Source organism: Cavia porcellus, unplaced genomic scaffold (genome assembly GCF_034190915.1).
Source record: "Cavia porcellus strain 051 isolate PalLab524CR breed Dunkin Hartley unplaced genomic scaffold, mCavPor4.1 scaffold_10, whole genome shotgun sequence".
NCBI classification, from domain to species: Eukaryota; Metazoa; Chordata; class Mammalia; order Rodentia; family Caviidae; genus Cavia; species Cavia porcellus.
In genome coordinates, this window is record NW_026947493.1 from 8,574,476 (window position 1) to 8,598,714 (window position 24,239).

Consider the following 24,239-nt stretch of genomic DNA (forward strand, 5'->3'; position numbering starts at 1 on the left):
GTCAAGGAATCAATACTGTTGTGGGTTAAAACTTTACACAGTTATTCCTACTGCCATTTTCACCATACATATCACATTATCATCTTAGATAACATTACATATAAAAATAGATCAGACAATTTTATAACATTCACACACCATGAGCTGGTTAATAAGCACGTTAAGATGCTGCTTAAATTGCTTCCTGTAGTGCTTTTTGCTATTGCTAATAAGGTCTGTTCATTGCAATGAAAGAAATTAGATATACATATATTTCAACAGTGAGTTATTTCAGATTAGAGAGCCTGCTGACAAAAACCATGAATGGTTAAAACTTTGCCCAAAGAAGTCAATTTCTGTGCTGAAAAGTATTTTCATAAACCTGAAAGCTACTCAACTTTTAATGTGAGTGCATTGTCTTACCATTGTATTTATTACCAAGTTCTAGGAAACCTTTGGAAATTATCCTCACTTTAATGTGTGCTCCCATTTTTGCTTGACCCATTTAAGATCACCACCTAAAATGCTTTAAGGTGGTGGGGAAAAATTCACTAAAGAAATTCTTTACTAACCAACAATGTTCAGGTTCTGAACAGTGGTCTGAGCCACATGATGCAGAGTTGTACTTACCAAGAATGCTCAGGAAATTCTCATACCTCATGTATCACTTCTAAGAGAGCAGAGAATCTTTCCAATCTGTGCCCATAATTAACAATACCACTCCTATATGTACAGGAGGACTAACAAATGATGTCCCCTTCCATGGCATCTGCACATTGGAAAGTAGTTTAGGATCAAGGTAATTAGAACTGGTGCCCTGGGACACATAGTAGTCTCTGTCCTATATCTAGGTTCTAATTAGTGATCTTCCTTGTGCATTTCTTTTTCATATAGACAGTCTGAACAAAAATGACACAACTACAAACACATTTTTATAGGTAAGTCCTGGCAGTATCACTGAGTACCTTGGTTATGTTCTATGTCACAGTTATTACACACGAAGCCTGTGTTTGCACAAACTTTTCAGCTTGCATTTTTTGAAGTTTCTGTCTCTTAAGTTTTAAACTACAGTAGTTCTTTACATTTGGTAAACTCCTATATATGATAGGAATGCTCTCTTCTGATGTCTTGGTAGGAGTATTGACGTGTCTGTGAAAACGGAATTTGTCATTATCTTAATCTATACACTATGAAGTTGTGAAAGTAGAAGCTTTAAAGAAAGGTTTATAGGGGGTACTGTCATCTTGTTGAAGACATTTTTGGGAGGATGTGTGTGTGTGTTCTGCTTAGAACTGGTATGCTAGTGTTAGTTATCTTTATGAAATACATCTGTGCTTGATTGGCAAGGTTGCTGTCCTATTGCCAGTGTGTCTTTAATCTTCTGTAAGCTCCAAGATTCTACTTCAGGAGGGTATTTTGAGAATAGCTGATCAAATTTTTCTGCTCTTCAGCAGTCTACAACATGTCAAGTGTTTCAGGTTTGGAATCACACAGGTGTCCTCTTATCATCTGAGAACAACTGTGTGAGCCTTTTGGACCATCACTCAAAGGCAACATAGAGTATATAAAAGGGACTCTCTGTTCTTCTTAGGCTCTAAAGGACAAGGAAATATACTTTATCAAAACTAACAAATCTCCTAGTGTGCCTTTTATGATTTAAAATTTTTCTTTAAAATTTCCTGAGGCTGTTGGTATATTGGTCCCAAAAAATTTCAGGCAACTGTACAGCTCTGTGGTTAGGGAAGCTCTCTCTGTCAGCCTTCTTTTGGAGTTTTCCCACTAAATGGAAATTGTTAGTGCTTCTCTCTAGTATTTGTCTTTCAGCTCTCTAGTGTTTGTCTAAACTTAGGGTCTTGAACTCTTTGAAGATGCTGGGTCTCAAGTACAATTGTCTGTAGGACTCCCTAATAATCTTTGCTGTACTTCAATACCACATGATTTGATTCAAAGTAATCAGCACCAAGATCAACATCTTCTTCTTCTGTAATGTGCTGAGTAATACTATCTTTGACAAATGACATATATCCAATATTGTGTCTTGTCTATTTGAGGCTGACTTACCTAGTCCTTTGCTTCCATAATTTTAATAGTCACAAAATACAACTTTTTCATTTTGAAAAAGTTAATCAGGACTTATGGGTGACTTTCTTACATTATCATTAACAATTGCATTTGTTTCATTGGGACTAAGATTATACTTCTTAAATTGCACATTTTCTCGCAACGAGAAAAGGATTATCTCTGAAAAGGTCTGTCCTTTATGGTGAAGTTCTTAAGGTATAGCAATATTTTTGAGGTTCTATTAAAGACGTCATTTGAGCTGGAACAGTCTAGAACAGAAGATAGTTCTAGTTCACCAGAAACTGGCATATTCTCAAGATTTATGTTCAAAATGTTACTAACATTATATATATATATATATATATATATTCTCTCTCTCTCTCTCTCTCTCTTTTGAGGCATTTCTGTCTCCCACCATATCTAATTCCTCTTCAAAATCCCTTACAGATCACGGCATTTCAGAAACAGAGCATGAAAATCTAGCTTGTAGTCAGCTTATTAACATGCTCCCCAGATGGGCAGGCAATTACTGTTTTGCGGTCTCCAAATTGACCTGTCTGTACTTGTAAATTTTTGCAAGGTATATTATATTTTATCTAACTGCCCTCTTTCCTATATCATGGAACACCGAAGTCAGGGTTTTCAGACTTTCAGCTACTGAATTTTTCTGCAAGACATAGAAACCAGTACTATAAGGCTGACAGCCCTCACAGTGTATAATAGCTTAATCACTGTAATTGACACCGCTGACAGCCAATAGCTTGTGATTTCTTCAACTACTGCAGAATTAAGTGGCTCTTCCTCATCAATTGTCACCATTTAAACTTTCCTTTTCTCATAATCATCCAGCATTAAACACATTCATTTTGTCCCTTGGAAATCTGCATCATTGCCACTACTGAACTCTATTTGGTGGACTCTCTGTCTGACTTTGTTTGCAGAGCTTCTGAACTTTTCAGGTTTTTGGTTCTAAAGCAACTTCTAATTCTTCTTAAAAGTGGTGCTATAGATCCTCTTTGCCATTTCTTACTGTTTTCTACAGCCTTTTCTTCTATGTTATCTGCTTCTGAAAAAGAAAATTCTCCTTTCCTAAGGCTTACTTATAATTCTTGAGTACTTTGCAGTTTTAAATCAGTGGTTTTTGCACTATTGCTTCCTTTCGGAATTTGCACAGGCTTTGTGGTCTCTTCTTTGGTGATCTTAATCATATTTGAAAATAAGATGAGAGTTCTTCATGGGAGCGATGCTACAATTACTTAATGCTCCACCATAAAGAAATTCATCTGATCTATTTAACTTACTGTTGACCTTGAGCATAAATAGATATGGAAGGAGCCATACTATAGCAAATTCCTGTCATATGGTCATCAGAATCCACTCACTGGGAAACTTACACAACCAAACATCTGTCATCTGGAAATATTATCTCTTTTCCTTATGTTCTAAAGGAGTTGGAGCTATGTCTAGAAGAGAGCTTAAATTTCAGTGCTTCAGTCTCTCAGCTGCAGCCATGGATAATACTAGAAACTCCTGAGTTCCTCAGCTGAGTTCAACTAATGGTAAGATGGCATCCTGTGGAAGTGTACAGTGGCTTTTCTCCGCCCCTTTCATGGCACTTGCTCTGGTGACAACCACCACAGGAAGCTTTATAGTGCTTCCAAGTCGATTTCTGCCTCATGTTCTTGTCTCTTCCCCTTATTTAGTTTTGATTGATTGTAAAAATATTTCTATCCAATAAACTTATTCTCAGTGGATCTGGGATTGAAAGAAGAAAGTTTTAAACCAAAATAGTCTTTTAAATTTTTATTTATTATTTTTGTAGTGCTTGACGTATGCTAGACAAGCACTCTACCACTGAGCTATATCCCCAACCCTAAAGGCTGACTCAAAATGGAACATAAGCTATGTATATCTCAAGCAAGATATGAAATAAAAATGAAAAATCATAGTATTTTTTAAAAGAAAATAGTGTATTCAGGATAAAACAACTGAAGTTTAGAGTAGCCTGCTTTGGTAATTTCAAGACATAGCAAAGCATATAGATCATACTGCCCTTCAATTGTTGGGAAATGTGAATTTTATTACTACTTGTTTGCAGTACATAATAATTGCATTTATTATGAGGAGTTAGTACATATATATAACACATGTTAATTCTTTTTTATTTCCTATCTGTCTTCTCCCTCTCTGCTACCACTCTCTTGGTCTACTTCCAATTTACAAAAGGTCTATCTCCAATTTTTTTCCTTTTCCAATTTATTTTCATTACCTTTTCCTTTTCTCCAAACATTTCCCCATCTCTTAGTTCGCTTCTCATTTGAAAAATATCTCCCTACTTCATATTATCTACTTCTTGTTTTGTTCTTTTATATTTTGGATTTCTCATACAGAGATGCCATTTGATATTTAAGCTTGTGTGTCTTGACTTATTTCACTTAATATTATGAACTCTAAAGGCATCTATTACCTGTGAATGGCTCAAGTTAATCTTTCTTTATGGCAGAGTCACACTCCTTTGTGTTTAAATACCACATTTTCTTTAGCCATTCATTTGTTGATGGGGATACAAGCCATTTCCAAGATTTAGCTGTTATAAATTGTGCTGCTATAAACATGGGTGTGTATGTATAACTGTGATATGATGTCTTTAACTCTAGAAGGAAAATAGCTGAGTCAAACGGGATTTCTGTTTTTAGTTTTTTGAGAAATCTCTATACTGATTTGGAGGGACATCTAGGCACAAACCAAAGCAGTCACACTGTCTGGTAGAAGCCTCCATGATCTCACAACTCTTGTATTCTGCATGCCTGTGAAGAAAAGAATTATGGGGACAATGCTAAGTTCTGTTACTAGTCAGAGCAGTAGCTAAATTCTCTTGTATCAGTGCAGCAGCAACTTCTGAGTGTCTGGATGACTGAACACAGGGAAACATTTTATTTGGTGATCCTGAGTGGCCAAGGTGCCCTAGGGTCCTTTTCCCACAAGTTTTTCAAAGCAGTTTTCATTTTTATCTTGCAATAAATGGGCTTTTGCTGATTCCTGAGTTGTCCTCAAGGTATCTTTCTTTTGGTCTTGGTTCAAAGCACCTTTTTTTTTTTTTTAAATGACATTATTCTATTCAGTAAACTCCTGTGTTCCAACTTTACATGTGCTTCTTTTCTGGCCAAAATGAAAGTTTATCAAGTCTTTCTGCTTGCTTTTTGCTCTTGATTACCACTGAAAATCTTGCTTCAAGCAGCCAGTAGTGCCCATGTCATCATCAGGATATTGGGCTGCCTTGAAGTTTCCTCCACCAGATCAGTTAGCTGTTACTATTAAGCTCAGTCTCACAAAATTTTAGGGCATAATGTAGCTAAAATGTACATTTGCCAGAATGTAACACATATGGATTCTAGTCCAATTCCCATTAGAATCTTCATTCCCACCTGAACCTCATGGGCACGGCCTTTATTATCTGTATTTGTATCAATACTCTAGTCTTCTGAACTTCCTCCAAAATCACCTTCTTCTCTCTTCTTACAGCATTCTAGGGCTTCTCTAGGCTACATCTCCAAACCTTTCCAAATTTCTCCTACAAACCAGTTCTTACAGCCTTTTTTCTTTTGCCATCTCATCTATTAACTTTAATCACATTTTCAACATGCAACCAAGAATGAAGCTTTAACAGTAAGCCACAAATTCACACAGGCCAGCATTGTCAATTTTCTGCATTTGCAGCCCTGAGCTTAGCATGAGAGAATTGGATATTTCATATGCCTCTCTTTACTGAAGAGCAATAAAAACATTAAAAAGATTTATCATGGTTAGGTATAATCATGACAATGATCCCACTTTTTTGGTACCAATTGTCTGTATTAGTCAGTTGTAGATCACTAAGATAAAATATTAGACATATATAACTTAAAAGAAGGGAAGTTTATTTTGGCTCTCTGTTTCAGAATTTTTAACTTATGCTCAGCTGGCTTTACAGCAGAAATAACATGGTAGAAGGGCACGGGAGAGGAAAGCTGCTTAACTTATGACAAAAACAGAGCATAAAGCTACATCTGTATGACAAACCAGACACACACAAAACTGTATTTTACATATCTCCTAGGCATCTCACAAAATCATCTCTCAAGATTGACTGTTACAACTCACTTTCATTGCAAAAGCAAATTACATGATCATACCCGATTTCAAAAGGTACAAAAATATGCAATCCTGCGTGCCTGAAAGGAAGAGAATCTGATTATTGAACTATTCTCCTATCTACACTATAGTCTAGCCATTGTGTACCAGAACTCTAAAAAGACGCCCAAATACAATTTCCAGATCACCAATATCACCACTAAAATAGTAAAAGAGAAGATAAAATTAATTTTAATGGTGCATTTTGTTAGTCTTGTGTGGGGTCACATGTCCGTAATCCCCACACTCTAGAAGGCTGAGGCTAGAGAATCAAAACTTTGAACCTAACCTGGTCAACTTAGTGAATTTAGGCAAGCCCTATCTCAAAATAAAAATAAAATAAAATAAAATAAAATAAAATAAAATAAAGGTTTGGAGATATGGCTTAGTGCAAAGAACCTGAGCTCAATCCCTAGCACTGCCTCAAAATAAATTATTTTCAAAATTTATTTATTTTTGATAGTATTGGGATTAAACCAGTTTTCACATTGAGCTATATCCTTAATCCTTTTTTATATTATACATTGAGGCAAAGTCTTAATAAGTAGTTAAATGGTTCATGCTGGGCTTATCTTGCCATCCTCTGACTTCAGCTTCCCAGAGTACTAGAATTACTAATAGGCATCAACATGTCTAGCTTTGCATTTTATTTAAAAAATTCATCTAAAATATTGTTTTAACTTGTAGGCATAAAGTTTATTGAAACATTTGTTATTTTACCATACCAAGTATTTAAATCTGGTATATACATGCTAACTTGATTTTTAAAAATTTTTACCAGTATACATTTGCAGTATATAATAATTACATTCCTTATGAGGAGTTGGTATATTACATAACACAACTTAATTCATTTTTCCTTGCCTTCTATTCCCCTCTCTCCCTCATTCTGCATCTGTTGGCCCCATTGCCATTTGCAAAAGATCTATTTCTGTATTTTCTACTATCTATCGTGTTTCTCTTTATACTTTGATTTCTCATATAAGAGAAGCCATGTGATATTTAAGTTTGTAGGTCTGATTTATTTCATGTAATAAAGGTGCATCCATTTTCCAGCAAATGACTCATGTTTATCTTTCTTTATAACAGACTAGTACTCCATTGTGTATTATATACATTTTCTTAATCCACTCATCTGTTGATGAGCATATAGACCACTTTCAAGATTTACCTATTACATATTGAGGTACTGAAAACATAATTATGTATGTATCACCACAATATGAAGTCTACCTTTTTTGGGAAGATACATAGAAGAGAAATAGCTGGGTCAAATGGAATTTCTAGTTTAAATTTTTTTTTTTAATTTTTTATTTAAAGAAAAGGAAACAAAAGAATACATGGAGATTTTAAAAAAGGGTAGAAATGATACAAACTTACAGAAAAACAAACGGTAAGAAATTGCTGGTTGATAAGTTACACATTGTCATCTTAGAAGTAGCTGTTCATGTTATGGAATTAAAGCATTTAGAATGACATTCATAAAGTGACACTACAAACCCTTCTGCTCTATGATCGAACAAGAGCTCAGTAACATGGTTATCAGTCCTACACATTTGTTTTACTTCTCAAAGAGGGTAAGATTAAACATATCAAAACAGAACATAGCAGTTAAAAAAACAATTTAAAGAAATACAGATTTCATAGGAAGCCCACTGGAGATCTTGATTGTCTATCTAACTGTCTCTAGTTTTTTATAAATAGTTGTCCCCTTCTTCATCCACCTTATTTACTTAGGGTATATTATAGAACTAATCAAATCATTGAAGACTTTTTAGGTCCTCAAGTACCAAATTAGGGAAGACAATAGTAACTACCAACTCATCTCTCCTTCTCTTTGTGATAGCTGTCCCCATCTCTACATATGCTGAAATTGAACTCAAGAAACCAGTCCAATGTCATTCTAATCAGCAAACATTAGTATTGCTAGAATTTCTATCATAATGCTACTAAATTAGCCTTGAGTTTCCTAGTGTCTCTTCCTCAGAGTATCTGTTCATTACATCTTACATTATATAATCTGTTCCCATAAATAATTAAAAAGAAAAAAAGAACCCATGTGTGAATTTCTACATATATATCTATCCTCTCTGTGTTATAGGGAATACCAAGTCATAGCAAGCCAGCAAAACAATTTCCTAGAAAAACATGCAATGGATAAAACATTTAAGACCACAATATAGATGATCTTCCATAGTTACTATGTTTCCTCTTGTTATTTTCAATAGATTTGACCACCACACTGGCTTATTATAGTTAAATATAGTATCACCTATTTTTATAAAAACTTAACTTTGGCAGCATTGTAGGGTTTGGAAGCTGTTACTAATTAATACCAGTATGGATATTCTTTACAACTTGTCATCCTCAGAGTAGTTGCCTCTACTTTTAGGGTTGATACTGACAAGCATACCAATTTCAAATAAAATCAGCCATGGCCAACCCATAGTCTTACGATTCAGATTCAATTAAGATCAGTCATAGTAAGACAATGTAAGTATTATAGGGTTTCAGTTTAAGTTAATAGGAAAGTAAGGATAGTTACCATGGTATAGCCTGCTATTTTTGGGTCAAGATGTCTGTGTCCTCAAATCTGACATGAGCGGACAGACCAGAACAAATTAAATTCAATCTAAATATGGCACTAGGGCTACTGTGTCTTTTAAATCATTATACACCATTAGCAATGACCTCTGCTTTTTTTTTTTTAAATATAGTTTCAGAGCTGTCTATACTAGAGACTAGCTTACCGTCCCTGCCTCATGTCTGCTACTCCACTTTTCTGCTATAATTTGTCCACCTTATTCCCTCATTCCATTGTCTGCCCCGTTCACTGAGGCCTCTCTGCCACTGTTGCTGGAATCCTGGTATCTCTTCCTCTCTTTCTCTGTAATGTCCTTCAGCATTCTCTGTAGGGTTAGATTGGTGGCCACGAACTCCCACAGTTCCTCCTTGTCTTGAAAGTATCTTATTTCTTCATTAATTTTTAGAGAGAGTTTTGATGGATATATGAACTTTGGTTGCATATTTTTTTCTTTCAGGACTTGGAATATTTCTCCCCACTCCCTTCTTGACTTAAGAGTTTGTGTTGATAAGTCTGCTGTTATTTTGATAGATTTCCCGTTATAGGTAACCTGCATCTTTTCTCTGGCTGCTTTTAATATTCTGTTTTTTTGGTGGATTTCTGGGATCTCGATTATTATATGTCTAGGCGTAGATCTGTTTTGGTTGTAGGTAGCTGGTGTTCTGTATGCTTCTTTTATCTGGATATCATTTCTTTTTGCTATACATGGGAAATTTTGCTTTAATATCTCTGTGAATATTTTTTGTATTTCATTTTTGGATGTTCCTGCTTCCTCACTCACATTCTTTATTCTTAGGTTATGTATCTTTTTGTCATCTTCCAGTTTTAGAATTGCTTCTTTCTGGTTCCTTGTTATTTTTAAGAGGCTTTTTCTTTCACGTTCATATGTCCTAAATCTCTCTTCAAGTTTCAGAAGGCTATCTTTAGTTTCTGTCAAGGCATTTTGCCAATGTTCAATGGAGTTTTTAGTTTCCTGATATTCTCTTTGGATCTGTTTCATGTATTCTAGGTTACGCTTAAATTCTTCTTCAGATGCTTCTCTTTCTTTTCTGATTTCCTCAGTTCTTCCATCTGTGTTCTCTTGGGCGGGGCTTGTCATTTCTTTAATTAATCTCTTTATATCTTGCCTCACTTGGATCAGGAGTACAGCTTTAAATTCCTCTATGAGATCATATAGGTACTTTTTAATTTCAGCTGATGCTGTGTCGAGTAGTGGATGGTTACTGTGCTTGTTCTCTTCAGTGTTTACTTCTCCTGGGCTTATTTTCTCCTGTTGGGCAGCTGGAGATTTTTTTTTATTTTTATCTCTTGTCATGTTTCTGGTTTCTTTCAGACTGTCCTGGAGTTCTCTGGCCCTCTCCGAATTGCTTAGGCCCTTTCAGAAGCGTGCTGGCTTGAGTTTTTGCTGTCCTCCCCAATTTACTGTTATCTGGGGTAGACTGGGCTGCAGGGGCAGTACAGGCTAGTCTCTAGCCTCTGTGCCAGTTAGTTCCTAAATTAGGCTGTACTTTCTGGTTGTCACTGAGTTGTGACTATTTTGTATCCGCTCATTGGGCCCCAAGCAGAGGCTTGGGTTAGCCCCAGTATCTCCTGCCAGTTCTCTTTGTACCAGAAGCAGCTGACTAATGTCACTATGGCACAGGGTCCTGCCCAAATCTCAGCTGTTCTCTTCCAGACCTCTCTGTGTCAGGAGCACCAGCACAGCAGAACTGCCCAAACTCTGTATGAGGCTGAAGCCAACACGTACTCAGGCTCTGCCCAATTCCAAGATGCCTTCCACTAGCCCTCCCTACAGGGGGCTCAGTGACGCCACTGAGCTGTAGGTTCTGCCCAACTGTAAAATGGCTGCCACCAGACTCTGTGTTATTGATGTCCCCGTGGTGGCGGGCACTGTCCCGTTCCAAGATGTTATCTGGCCAACCCTGGCAGTCGCAGGGTCTCTAGTACTCACCAGGGTCCATGCCGCCCACCTTTCCCACGTTCCCAGCACAGCACTGATCGGTCAGAGATCCGCGCAGCGTGCACTCCCCATACAGCACAGAATGGTCAGAAATCCGCGCAGCGCCTGGTACAGTGCGGAGTGGTCAGAAATCCGCGCTGCGTGCACTCCCGGCTCAGTGTGGAACCATTGGAAACCCGCGCGGCTTGCACTCGCGGCGCAGTCAGAAATCCGCGCTGCGTGTACTCCCTGTACGGCGTGGAGGGGTCAGAAATCCGTGCTGCGTGCACTCCCGGTACGGTGTGGAAGGGTCAGAAACCCGCGCGGTGTGCCCTCCCAGCACAGTGCGGAGCAGCGTTTGGCTTTGGAGCTCGAGAGTCTTTCACAATCTTCTCTGGTGTAGCTGGTTAGTCAAAAGCCAACACAGCTTTTCCTGTTGCGTCCATGGGTTAAACTGTTGATTTAAAGGCGCAGGATTTGCATCTTCCCGTTTTCAGCCTTCACAGTCTCAGCACGACTTTAAATCCTCCAGCTGCACTGTCTTGGTTAATAAGAATCGTTATCCATTTGTCTGGCCCTCTCCATGTTGTGATATTCTAGCTTTTAATATGATTTCTCCGGAGAGACTCTCCGCCCGATCCTCTAGTTAGCCGCCATTTTCTCCTCTAGTTTAAATTTTTTGAGGTGTCTTCACACTGATATCCATAGTGATAGTACTAGTTTATTTCCTCACACCAAAGAAGAAGGGTTCCATTTCCCCATTTGCTTTTGATTTCTTTATGATACTCATTTTTTTCAAGAGTAAGATGGAATCTGTATGTCTTTAAAATTTAAGGTGGATTTCTTCTTCAGGCATTTCTACTGGCATTCCTCTGGGCATTTCACTTCAAGGCAGGGAAAAATTCTAGTATATTCACAACTGATTAATGATCTATGGGGTGTTTCTCAGTTCATAGTAATTATTTGAACAGTATGGAGGAGGAGAAAGAGAACTTTGTGATCTCACCACGTGGTGAGTTGATTGAAGATGAAGGCTAATGTGTGAGGGTGGAACCTAGCTTCTGCACCTGCAGGGAGTTGGTGAAGGTGGTGACCTGGTTACATTTTGAGTAAATTTTGGCACTGGTGGGGAGGTCCTGGCTAAAAGGACCTCAGAGGCAAACTATGCCCTCAGGAGGTGCTGTGCCCAGGATTGTGCAGATATAGATATCTCAGCTACTTGTCTTTTTTCCCACAGATTTTGAGAACTACAGCATGGGAAACAGAAGTGTCTTCTTGTGGCTTGCTCTGAATTCACTCACAATGCAAATTTCACTTCCTATGACTATTCTCAGACAAGACACCAGAGCTAATTAGTAGAGTTCGCTTACTGTCACCCTCACACATGGGAATAAAGAATTTAGAATCAGGTCACTAAGAGAATGTAATTAATTATGAATTTGCAGGGCAAACTGGCTTACCTAGTAATATTAACAATGGCTCTGTGTCATACTCAGGTTAAATGTGTACACTATTTTCTAGTCTCTTCAAATTCATGCAAAAATGCATTATTTTAAAGAGCCTCTAATTTAAACTGTCAGGTCCTTTTGTAGCTCAAAGAGGCAAGGAATTAGGAATATAAGCCTGTTTGCTTAAAAATATCATTTCGATTCCAAAATAGTGTTTGAGGAAAGATACTTATTTTTTAATATTTATGCAGAGAATTCCAAATTTTTTAACATTTTTCTTACCCCTCTGGGCATGATTTCATACCCAGTTTGAATTTTTGCTTAAGAAAAGCACTCAGGGACTGGGATTTAGGTCAGCCACGTAAGCACCTGCTTGGCAAGGTCTTCAGTTCAATCCCCTTTAACAACAACAACAACAACAACAACAAAACACTGTTTAACTTTCCTTCTTAGAAGTCTTATCAGTAAATTCCTACATTTTTTAGATCAACTTCTGGCAAGCAGGACAAAATGAACTATGTACAGTAAGTAATGTGAGTTCCGGTGAGGTGAAATGAGGTTATTTAGTTGACAAAATACCTGTGCTTTTGTTGTTACAGTTAGGTAACTACATCCCTGATGTTGGCACCAGACAGTGTTATTGAATGGGCTGGAGCTGGGTTGTACATTTGATGCATACTGACCAGTTCTTATTCCAGGTGCATCATTCTTGGACACTGTTGTGTGGGATGTGCATCAAAAATTCTTCAAACAGAATTCAGGCTGAGGTTACTCAGAGTTCTTTCAGGTCCTCCACAAGCCTGGCCCCTCTTGGAGAGGCCCCTTACCTCACGCCTCACCCCTGCCTTCTTTCCTGTTTCTTCACTCCCAGTTTTGGCAATCCCCACATTTTATATTCCGTGGCCTCACTGAATATGATATGTATTTTCTAATGATACCAGTGTTGTCATTCTTGATGTTCTCTGATTGAAATAGTCTACTTTCTCTGTACTTGCTTGCTAGATGAACCTGTATTCTTTCCTCAGGGACCCAACTTGAATTTTTCCCCTTTTGTGAAGTCTTTCTAAAATTCCCTGCCCCATTCCTACCATTCCGGACAAAGTAACTGCTACTACCCCAAAAGTATTTTCAAGTTCAAAGCCTGCTGCTTCACTCCCCCCACAATCATAATGCTGAATGACCTCATACAACTTTCTCATGACTTCTGGACCACAGCTTCATCATCTGTAAAATGTAAACAGAAATAGTGCCTACTTTATAGAACCGCTCTGAAGATTTGACCCTTGCAAAGCCCATACTGAGCCTGGCGCCTGGCACTTAATCAGTGGTAGCTATTAGCAAAATTATTCATGGTATGAAACATGGCACAGTTGCAAATCTGTCTTGATAAGATTTAATGATGAAGACCAAAATACAGTCTCTCATTTCCCTATAGGATTTCTTTTTATTATGAAAAATTTCTAACATACACAAAACACAAACATAGTATAATGAACCTCTATTATTCATCACTCAACTTCTTTAGTAATGTACTACTAAAACTTGCTTTATTTATTTGCCCTTTCTCTACTCTTTACTGATTATTATCTTTTAAAGTCCATTATTTACCAAAGAAGAGTGGAACTAACCATGTGTCGAACTTTTCTCTCACTACAGCAGGTATAAAACAGATACAGTCATTGTAAAGCAGGCATAATACATGCTCTAGAAAGAAAAACATACCAGCATTGAAGAGACTGGCTCCTTTTTCTTTTACAGGAAAGGAGTCAATTATAAACACTGAATAGCTTCTTTCCTTCTGTTTTTTTGAGACAGTTTTTAACTAAGCAGTTCTGGCTGGCTTATAAGGCTAGCTGAGGCTGGACCCCAATTTGCAATGATATCCTCCCTCATTCTCCTTGATGGTGTCATTCTAGGTGTAAGGTGTGGCTCAGCTTCTCACGTTACTACCATCATCAGTGCAACTTCTGATTTTTCAACACAGATTATCCGGGGAGAGCACGAACACAGTCCCTAACTACCACAAATTATGCAGTTGAATTTCCAGAATTTGAGGAAATTGCAGGGATCAGCACATCTGGAGTGCAATGGATCAGCCTTGCACTGGAAAAACCACCTTCGTGATCATGGTATCTCTCCTGTCAGGTAAGGATTGATTACTGTTTTTCTACAGCTTTATCAGTGTAATTCTCATGTCACAGAATCTATACATTGTAAATGTACCATTCAATGATTTTAGTAAGTTTATAGATTTATGTGACCATCGGCCACAATCTAGCTTTAAAATCTACTTCTTTTTGATTTAAAGAAAATAGCAGCATCTCTTTTCCATATGTCATTATTATATTTTACTCAACTTTTAATAAGATTTACAATAAGAGCAATAAGAGCAGCCCTCACAGAGGCAGGCTTGGCATGTAGTTTTGTATTTTTGGTAATTTCTGTGTTTGCTTGTGAGAGTTGTTTTTTACACTGCTAGTGTCTGTTTTGGAAACAAGAGAGTCTTTGAACTTAACTATTTCATTTAAGCATTCCTTCCTGTTGCAATGAAAACCATCTGACATTTTGATAAAGACAGAACAAACAAAGCATAAAATGCTGTTGGAGCCTGAAGATATTTGTTTAATTTGTGTACAAAAAAGGATGGGATCAGTTATAAAAGATGATCATAACTTACTGTGGTAAACTGCAACCCCTTTTTGACTCCACCATGCTTCTCTGGTCAGCTTAGCATATTGTATTTACCATAGGTTTGTGATAACTAGCAGGATTTACAATATTGACTTGTTTCTTTCTTTTTAAAAAAAAAAACTGGACAAATCAATAATCAACTCCGAGCCATATACAGAGTATTACTCCCTAGCAATGGTTCACTCATTTGGTCGACAAACATTTATTTAGTTAGGTCCTCTGATAGCAGAGGTTATCCTAGTATATCAGCTGGGAGTGGTAGAAAGAATAGATAAGAATTCAAATCTGGATTCTGCTATTTAGCTCTAAGTCTCAATTATCTTTTCTACAAAATAGTAAAAGTAAGTATTTCCTGTTGCACACTATTGTTGGGAAAATTTAATGAATCATGCACATAAGACATCCACATTGTGCATGTCACCTTTCTGACAGTAACTGTTATTGCCCATCTTTATTTAGGTGTTAACATCGTTCTTTAGTTATTGGCATGTTCATATATCAGGCTTCCTAGAACAAGAAACTGAAGTGACAATTTTCGTGAGAGTGATTTACTTAAGGAGTGTACATCAAGAAGAACCTATATGTGAAGGAGTGAAATAAGGTGGGAGGGAAGCTAAAAATGGGTACAAACTCAGGTCAAGAGTAAGCGGGAGGCTGACACAGAGGCTTTAGAGCATTTACAGAGCTGCAGAGTTGTTCCCCACTGTGGCAGGTGGCAGGTGGCAGGTGGCAGGGACCGGATTCTTATGTCTTGTACCTGTTAGTCATTGCATGTGGACTGAAGGTATTTCTGATCCTGCTGGCTGAGGTTTATTCTCATGGCAGAAGAAGCCATTTGCAACTGTCCTGTCCTGGCACAAGGCTGCACTGCCTGGGAGGGGGTATAGTGAAGTAGACATGGACCTTACCTTGCAAAAATGGCATATTCGTGTGCATGTGGTGGGGTAAGACATGCCCAAACCATGAGCGGAGAGGTGGAGCATCGTGCTACTTTTCTAGCTAGACTTTGTGGAGAAGGGAGCACCTGAGCTTTTTCTTAAAAGAGGTGGAAATGTAATAGTGATATTAATCCATTCATGAAGACTGAAGACTCAAAACCTAATCACAATTTAAAAATCCCACCTTGCAACACCACTATCTGGGGGATTAACTTTCAAACACATGAAATTTGGAAGACACTTTCAAAACAAAGCACAACCAAATTTCTCCATTGTGAGGTCATTATTAGTGAAAAAAACATTTTAAATCAAATTTTGTGGCTACTGTTGGTCTTTTATAGAGTACATCTGATTATGTACTCCTTTTAAAATTTGGATGTTCAATTCGTTTAATTATTATTTACTGAAGACTTTCTATATGTTGGGCACTGTGCAAGCCGTGATTGTGAATAAGAAGATATAGCCCTTGACCTGCAGAATTTCATGGAAGGAAGTATTAGGCAGAGTTTCACTGGAATGGAGTAGAAATCTACAAGAAGGCATTCCAGTTAATCTGGGAAGGGAGAAAGTACAGACTATGTCTGGGCAGGATGGTTAAACTGAGACTTGAGACACAATGAAATATCTAGAAGAAGGAGAATTAACTTTTTGGAGGGAGCTGACTTTTTTTTGTTCTCCTGTTTTTAGTTGGATAAAGGTATGTTTATCATTAGAATTCAATAAAATTAAGAGTGCAGCATTTTTCAGGTTTACAGCAACCAACAATAAATAATTTGTTTGCAGAATTTTGTCTTACAGGGCTGGGGATTTGGCTCAGCGGCATAAGTGCCTGCCTTGCAAGCCTGAGTCATGAGTTTGATCCCTGGTACAAAAACAAAAATACACATCAACCAACCAACCAAACAAACACTATTTAAGAAAAGAATGAAAAATAATGCACATAAAAAATTTGGGTTGAAATACATATTTAAAAAATTAGACTTGAGACTATCTTCCATTCAGTAAAACTGACTGTGAGTTTACCAACTACCTCAGCATCCATAAAGAAAACATTTTCTCAGTCAAAAATGTTCTACAAGAAAAGCAGCACAAAGTGTTAACAATTTCAAAACTATTAACTATAATATATACCCGTGGAAAAGATTATAGATTATTTTATGAAAATAAGACCTATTAAAATACACTGAAAAATATTAGTGATGATTTTAGAGACACATATAATTAGGAAACTGGTTAAAGTACAGTGAAACCCCAGTTCACAAATTCAATTATTTCCATGATTCTGTTTGCAAGTTGAACTGGATATGAACCAAATCAAACTTTCCCAGAAGGTCAATGTTGGACCTAACCATTGAATTTGATTCTGGTCTTGTCTAACTCAGTTTATAACCAGAATCATGGAAAGAATCAAGCACATAAACTGAAGCACCACGTTACATGCATATGTATCAAAAATAATTTTCTACTTAATTTTTTTTTTTTTTTCCGTTTTTATCGGTACCGGGGATTGAACTCACGACTGCCTGCTTGCAAGGCAGGCGCTTAGGCCGCTAAGCTAAATCCCCAGCCCCATTTTCTACTTGATTATATTGTAATATTCAGATAAAATATATAAAGTTTTAAATTTTGCTTAAATGCACACAGTAAAGGTTAGTTTTATTTTTCAAAATAATTTTTAAAGAGAACTACTTTAAGGTCTATTAATAAAGTCAAATAAGATTTAAAATATTTCAAAAAATTACATCATTTGATTTCTTTTTCAACATCCCTTTTATGCTCTGTAATGGATTAACCACTGGTCGATTTAAGTGGGAATTCCCAGGTGTACGGAGTCAGTGTGGTTCTGGGAGTGGAAGACCCACCTGAGGATTGTTGCCAATGGCATAAAAAGAGAACTGGAGAGGAAGACTGTATGCTGTTGATTTTTCTGGAGAAGCTTGTGGCTGGCTTTTCTGATAAAAACTTGGCTGTTTTTATTGTCTGGGAGGGCTGCTGTTCTATTCAGGGGAGCTTTGATCTTTGTCTTGAGTGTGGCTTCCTGGCTCCAGTGCAGATCCCTCAGCCTGCTGGCACAGATCCTTCACCCACTGGTGCAGACTTTCTAGCCTCCACCACTGATTGTTTGGCCATTCTGGTGCGGATCCTTGATACAGATTGTTGATGAGATATTGCCATGGGCTCTAGGCCTTGGGCTGGACTCATGTGGGACATTGCTATGGGCTCCAGGCCCTCAGATGGATTATTTGGGTCTTTAGCACATGGCCAAATCTCTTGTCCTCCTCTGAATTTTACTTTTTGTGTGAATATTATAAAGTAATACTGTAAATTATGTGTCCTATATTAAATATTTCTTTGCAAGCCACTGACTACAGCACACTCAAAAGCATAAAATTATCTCCTTACCAATGTTCTTAAATGGTATATTCAGGTCTCCATTGCTAGTGACATACTAAAATACAAAGCCTTCTGACCCTTAGAAAGCAGAAAAGGGCTTCTTAGTTTTTCTCTTGTCATGTTTTTTCTTGCAATTATCCATGTCATTTTGAGGCTACATAAACCAAGTATTAATATATACCAAGAACTGGGCTGGAGGTTTAACTTCAGTGACATAAGCAGCTGCCTGGAAAGCATAAGGTTGTGAGTTTGAGCCCCAGTACCCCACGCCAAAATTATATGGATTGACTTACCAGTCCTTATAATAGTTGTATGATATAAACATTTTTGTTATCTTCAACTTACAGATGATGAATTTGAGGCTTAATTTAAGTTAATTTGCCTAGTGGGACATACTTTGTATATGGCAAACCTGAAATTAAAAGTGTTTTATTGATCACTGTTTATATTTCATATTTCTATTTGCTCAATCTGGTAGACTGAGAGACCTTTACATATGTATATATATATATATATATATATATATATATATATATATAGTTTTTTTTAAACTGAAGATTAGGGTTGGGCATAGTGGTGCACACCTGTAATCTCAGCATTCAGAAGGCTGAAGCAGGTGGATCAATGCAAATTTGAGGCCAGTTAGGGTTACAAAGTGGATTTAAAGTTAGCCTGATCTGCACAGTGAAACTCTGTCTCAAAAAGACAAAACAAAACAAAAAACTGGAGGTTGAATCAGGTATTTCACGCTAAGCTAGAACCTGGGTCTATTTTGGTTTGGTTTTTTTGAGACAATTTCTTGCTAAATTGCCCAAACTGACCTCAAATTTATAATCCTCCTGCCTCAGCCTCTTACGAGTCCTGGCATTACAGGTGTACCACCATGCTGGATTCACACACCAGATTTTTTGTTATGGTTGCAGTTTTTCAGGGATCTTCTCTCAGCTTATTTCTTATTCTCAGTACCTGCACTTCTTTCTGATATTAAAAAAATAAATACTCTGTCCCATTAAGTGAACTCTGAATGGAAGAAGTGATGCAGTATTTGAATCTGTGAGCAGTAGCTAGGGAAAAAAGTTCTTATGTCCATTTAAGGTGGATTGCTAACTGAGGATTTGTCATATGAATCATTATGGTGTCTCAGTGTTGAAGCTGAACAGAACTCTCTCTCTCTCTCTCTCTCTCTCTCTCTCTTTTTTTTTTTTTTTTTTTTGGTACCGGAAATTGAACTGATGACCTCGTGCTTGTCAGGCAGGCACTTATGCCTCTGAGCTAAATCCCCAGACCCAAATAGCTCATTAGTAAATGCTTTTCTGTTTTGTTTTGTTTGTTTGGTACTGGGGATCGAACTCAGCCAGGCAGGCATTTAAGCCACTGAGCTAAATCCCTGGCCCAGAACTCTCTTTAAGATCAGGGAATAGTGGCTTTGGAGATGCTGCTATCCTCCCCATTAGTTGTTCACTGCCAACCATGGTCAACCCCACTGTGTTTGATGACATTGCTGCTGATGGTGAGCCCTTGGACCATGTCTCCTTCGAGCTGTATACAGACAAAGTTCCAAAGACAGCAGAAAACTTTTGTTCTCTGAGTACTGGAGAGGAAGGATTTGGTTATAAACGTTCCTACTTTCACAGAATTATTCCAGGATTTATGTGCCAGGGCAGTGACTTCACACACCACAATGGCATTGGTGGCAAGTCCATCCATGGGGAGAAATTCGATGACAAGTACTTCATCCTGAAGCACACAGGTCCTGGCATCTTGTTCGTGGCAAATCCTGGGCCAAACACAATGGTCCCCAGTTTCTCATCTGCACTGCCAAGAGTGTGTGTATGGTTGGATGGCGAGCACGTGGTCTTTGGGAAGGTGAAAGAGGGCATGACCACCATGGAGGCCATGGAGCACTTCGGGTCCAGGAATGGCAAGACCAGCAAGAAGATCACCAGCACCAACTGTGGACAACTCTAAAGTGTATGACTTGTGTGTATCATGACCACCAGACCATTCCTCTAGCTCAGGAGAATACCCCTCATCCCACCTGCTCAAAATACCCCATCATTTCTGCCCTTACCGCAGTTTTTTGGGTTCCATATTTTCCTTGCTCCCCTCCAAATGTAGCTGAATTGCAGAGTTAAGTTTATGGTTATGAATAAAAACTAAATAATGTTAAAAAAAAAAAAGATCAGGAAATAGTACTGATGTGGTATCAGCAGACCTGATTTTCTACTTGGTGGCTTCCAGTTGCTGACTAACAAGATAAGCACATTATCTTTGTTTATAATTAATATAATTGTTTGAATTATCATTTGTTTAGAAATATAAACTATAAAGAGCTAAAAATTTTAATTGTTGTATCAGTAATCATGGACCAAGATCTTACATTTGTATTTTTCTTTGCAGTACTATATTATTTCAATGAATCTCTCAATAATCCTATAGTTTTGGTAGAATTATCTTTGGTTTATAATCAAGGAACTTAACAGATTTAATGCTTTTCTGTTGAGTCAGCTTTAGGTGTCATAACAGAATGCTATAGACTGGATGGATTAAACAACAGAAATTTATTTTTTCATAGCTCAAGAGACTGGCTTTCAGAGATTAGGAGGCTAGCGTATTTGGGATCTGGTGAGGTTTGCTCCCAAATTGCAGATGGCAGTCCTCTTTATATTCTTACATGACAGAGCAGGAGAGAGAGCATGCTAACTCTTCGATGTCTCTTCTTAAAAGGTCACTAATCCTATCATGAGGCCTTACTCTCATGACTTCATCTAAATCTTTCTCCCAAAGGCCTGTCTCCAAATACCATCACATTAATGGGTTCAAGATTCAACATGAATTCAGTGTGTCAAATTATGTTCATAATACTACAGCTTCCTTTAAGATCATGAAATTCATCTAGGTATGGTGAGGTAGGAAGACCTGACGTTTGAGCCCAACCTAAACAACTTAGTGACTTGGTGAGAACCTGTCTCAAAATAAACAATAAAAAAGGTTTGGGAAGCTCAGTGCAAAAGCCCTGGATTCATTTCCCATTGGGAAAAAAAGTCATGAAGCCTATAAATGGTAAAGACAAAAGTCCCATCTAGGCTTTTCACTTCAAAACCTTAACTCTGTCCACAAACCCAGAGGCAGTCACTTCACTTTGAGAATAATTCAGTCAGAACTTTCACCTGTTATATCCAACACTTCTTGTGTGAGACACATTTACATGTAGATTGTAGTGTTTTTCTACCCACTACTCTGGCCCTTGTGGAAATCAAATTTGAGGGCATTCTTCTCTAGTAATAATTCCTTTATACAATGTACCAGCTAGCAGATCCTTGGATATGCCCATCCAAAAATTCAGGAGTTGCCTATGGACTTCTAGTTTCAAGGTGCACAAGAACTTCAAAAATTATTAACGTTCTAGAAAAATAGAATGTTTACAATAATTGAAGTTGTAGTATTTTATTAAACTGATTTAATATACTATGTTTTACCATAATGTATATTATTGTACCAGAGAAAGTCAGAAAATTTTCATTTTACTCCTTCATAAAAAACAAGAAGGCAATGATTTTTGTTTTCTTGGGGATTTTTACCTCTACAATTTTTTTCATCTTCAAGAATTATAGGTCAAGTAATAAGTTTGGGTTTCATAGAGCAGACCCATTAAAAGGCCTAAAGGACAGTTTCTTTGGGGAAATGATTGTATCAAGAGAGTGAATCGCATGGTTGTACATGTGGAGGTTGGGGTGGGGGTGGTGAGGAGCAAGTAGCCCACGCAGAGGGAGTGGCAGATCCAGGGCTCTGAGTAGCATGCCTCAGGGATTCCAAGGAAATCTGTGTGGTGGCAGTGTAGTATTGGGGGAGACTATTGTGATGAAGGGGTCCCAGAGCCTCTAGGATTCTTTCATTCTGAGTAAAATAAGGAAATAGTAATTATATGAAGAACATAATTTGACAGACATTTTATAAGGATTACTCTGGTGGTTGAAATATAATAGTCATTGTGGGTGAGGGCAAGGGTAGAAGCAAGAAGATTAGGGAGGAGGTTACTGTAACAGCTGAACCAGATGCAAAAAGTAGGCAGAGTACTTTGAAACTAAAGTCATAGATTGATATGGATATGATTAAAAAAAAGAATTCAAGGCTAAGGTAGAGGTTAAGGCCTGAGCAACAAGAAAATGAGCTCTGTGCATATTAGAAAATAAAAGATTGCAGGTAGATCAAGTTTCGAGGAGATCAAATCTGTTGAGATCTGAGATGGCTATCAGACATTTATGTTCCCATGTAGTAAGCAATTGGATAAAAGTCTGGGGAAAACATTGCTTGGATATAGATATTTGAGTGTCATTAACATGTAGATGTACTTCATGTCACAGAAAGGGTGAGTTCATAAGAAAAGTATAGAAAGAGAAAACACATAAAGACTAGGACCAATCTAGTTCTACAGTCTAGATGAAGCTATCAGAGGAGACTCAGAAGTGCCTCATAAAGTAAAAGCAAAATCAAGAGAGTCCTGAAACCTAAATAGAAAAAATATCTCACATCCATAGTGCTAAGCGAAATAAGTCATACACAAAAGGTTACATGGTTTTTCTCATATGAGAAACCAAAATATAAATAAGTAAAAGTGCAAAATAAAGATGATGAGATATGGGGAGATAGACTTTGTGAAGGTAGGAAGGAGAGAAATGGGAAGGAGGTGAGGGGAAGGGGAAATAAAAAGTGATGCAATATATATCATTATCCTGTGATGAATATATTCATTATGTACCGTAAACATATAATAATAAAAAACAAAAATAACAATTCCTGGCAAAAGACAATATCGCAAGGATAATGAAGCAATCAAAGTGCAAACTAAGTTAGTGCTAAAAATTGACCATTGAACTTACTATCATAGCAATCAATGGTGACTTTAACGAAAACAGTTTGGAATGTTCAGTGGGGTTGTTAAAGGTGCTGAGGTGCCAATGGGTCCCTACCAGGTTCTTGCCCTGTTCAAAGAGTTGGACAAGACAAGCAGAAAATATAAATGCTTAACATTTATCCTTTACAGGTATAGAGTCATAAAAGCCTGAATATAAGAGATTTTATGACTTTCACAGAAAGGCTTTAACTGAAAAAAAGAACCTCTTAATTTAATCTGCCATTCTGTATCCATTTATTGACATTTTCTAGTTCAGATGGTGAGGTTGTTGGGAGGTTGCTGGGATCTGTGGGGTGTTTCCCATGGAACTCTCCATACTGTCATCCACAAACTTCCTGGAGAGAAGGGTGGTTTTCCCCCCAGGAGCTTTGCCAGTGCAGGATGGTGCCCTTGGGGGGCTCCTTTAGAAAGAGAAAACTCCCAGGAGATCAAGATGAAGCCCCTCCAGTTGTTCCCTTAGCCACCTGAGAAATAGTACCTCTTACATTTATCCCACTGATACTTTGGTACTTTGTTTAAGGCAATGGAGGTAGAATTTTTTTTTTTTGCATTTAAGAAAAAAACTTTAGAAAGTTCTAAGTGCAAGACATAAACACAGATGATTGAATTAATATTTACTGAGTGTGTCTTTGTTCAGTTCAGGCTTATTTCTGAATTACCTGAATTTCGGTTACCAGGATGGCTCCCAAGAAAAAGTAACCTATAGCAATTTTTTTCAAAAGAGCTGGAAAAAAAAAAATTAAAACTGAACAGCCTGTCTGGCAGCACCCAACCTGTACAACCATGGAAGACATGACCTCGAGGGCAGCACCTCCACAGCAGCCCCTCCCACACTTCCAGCCTCCATACAAACCCATCCAGGTGCAGAGCATGGTGGTGGGGAGGTGGGATAAAAAAGCACGCAAAGGTTGGGGGCATCAAAGTCCTGAGGGTCCCCAGCTTGTCAGATCTAAGCAAGCAACTGGAGATACCTGCCATGGTGTAGTGCTTGTGGAGCCATTGTGGGGTGCAGACCCTGGGCTAAGCAGGATTAACTGCAGTGATGTGGTAGGGCCAGGGGACTCTCCCTGACAGGATCTGGCTGTGAGGTTGCTGTCTGGACTGATTACAGTTTGGGCAG

The 24,239-nt window shown here is 37.8% G+C and overlaps 1 protein-coding gene, 1 non-coding gene and 1 pseudogene across 2 annotated transcripts; 1 reads left to right on the plus strand and 2 right to left on the minus strand.

Moving 5' to 3' along the window:
- Positions 1-702: 702 nt before the first annotated feature.
- LOC111754624 (ZZ-type zinc finger-containing protein 3-like) lies at positions 703-10,755 on the minus strand (annotated as a pseudogene).
- A 3,415-nt stretch (positions 10,756-14,170) lies between these two features.
- Positions 14,171-14,334, minus strand: LOC111754692 (U1 spliceosomal RNA). Its single transcript, XR_002789368.1, has one exon. It is a non-coding gene; the product is annotated as a U1 spliceosomal RNA (small nuclear RNA).
- Positions 14,335-19,674: 5,340 nt separating this feature from the next.
- On the plus strand, positions 19,675-20,172 carry LOC100724903 (peptidyl-prolyl cis-trans isomerase A-like). The gene has a single exon (XM_063256854.1). It carries the CDS (start codon positions 19,675-19,677, stop codon positions 20,170-20,172), a length of 498 nt encoding a protein of 165 aa, XP_063112924.1.
- The last annotated feature ends 4,067 nt before the right edge of the window (positions 20,173-24,239 follow it).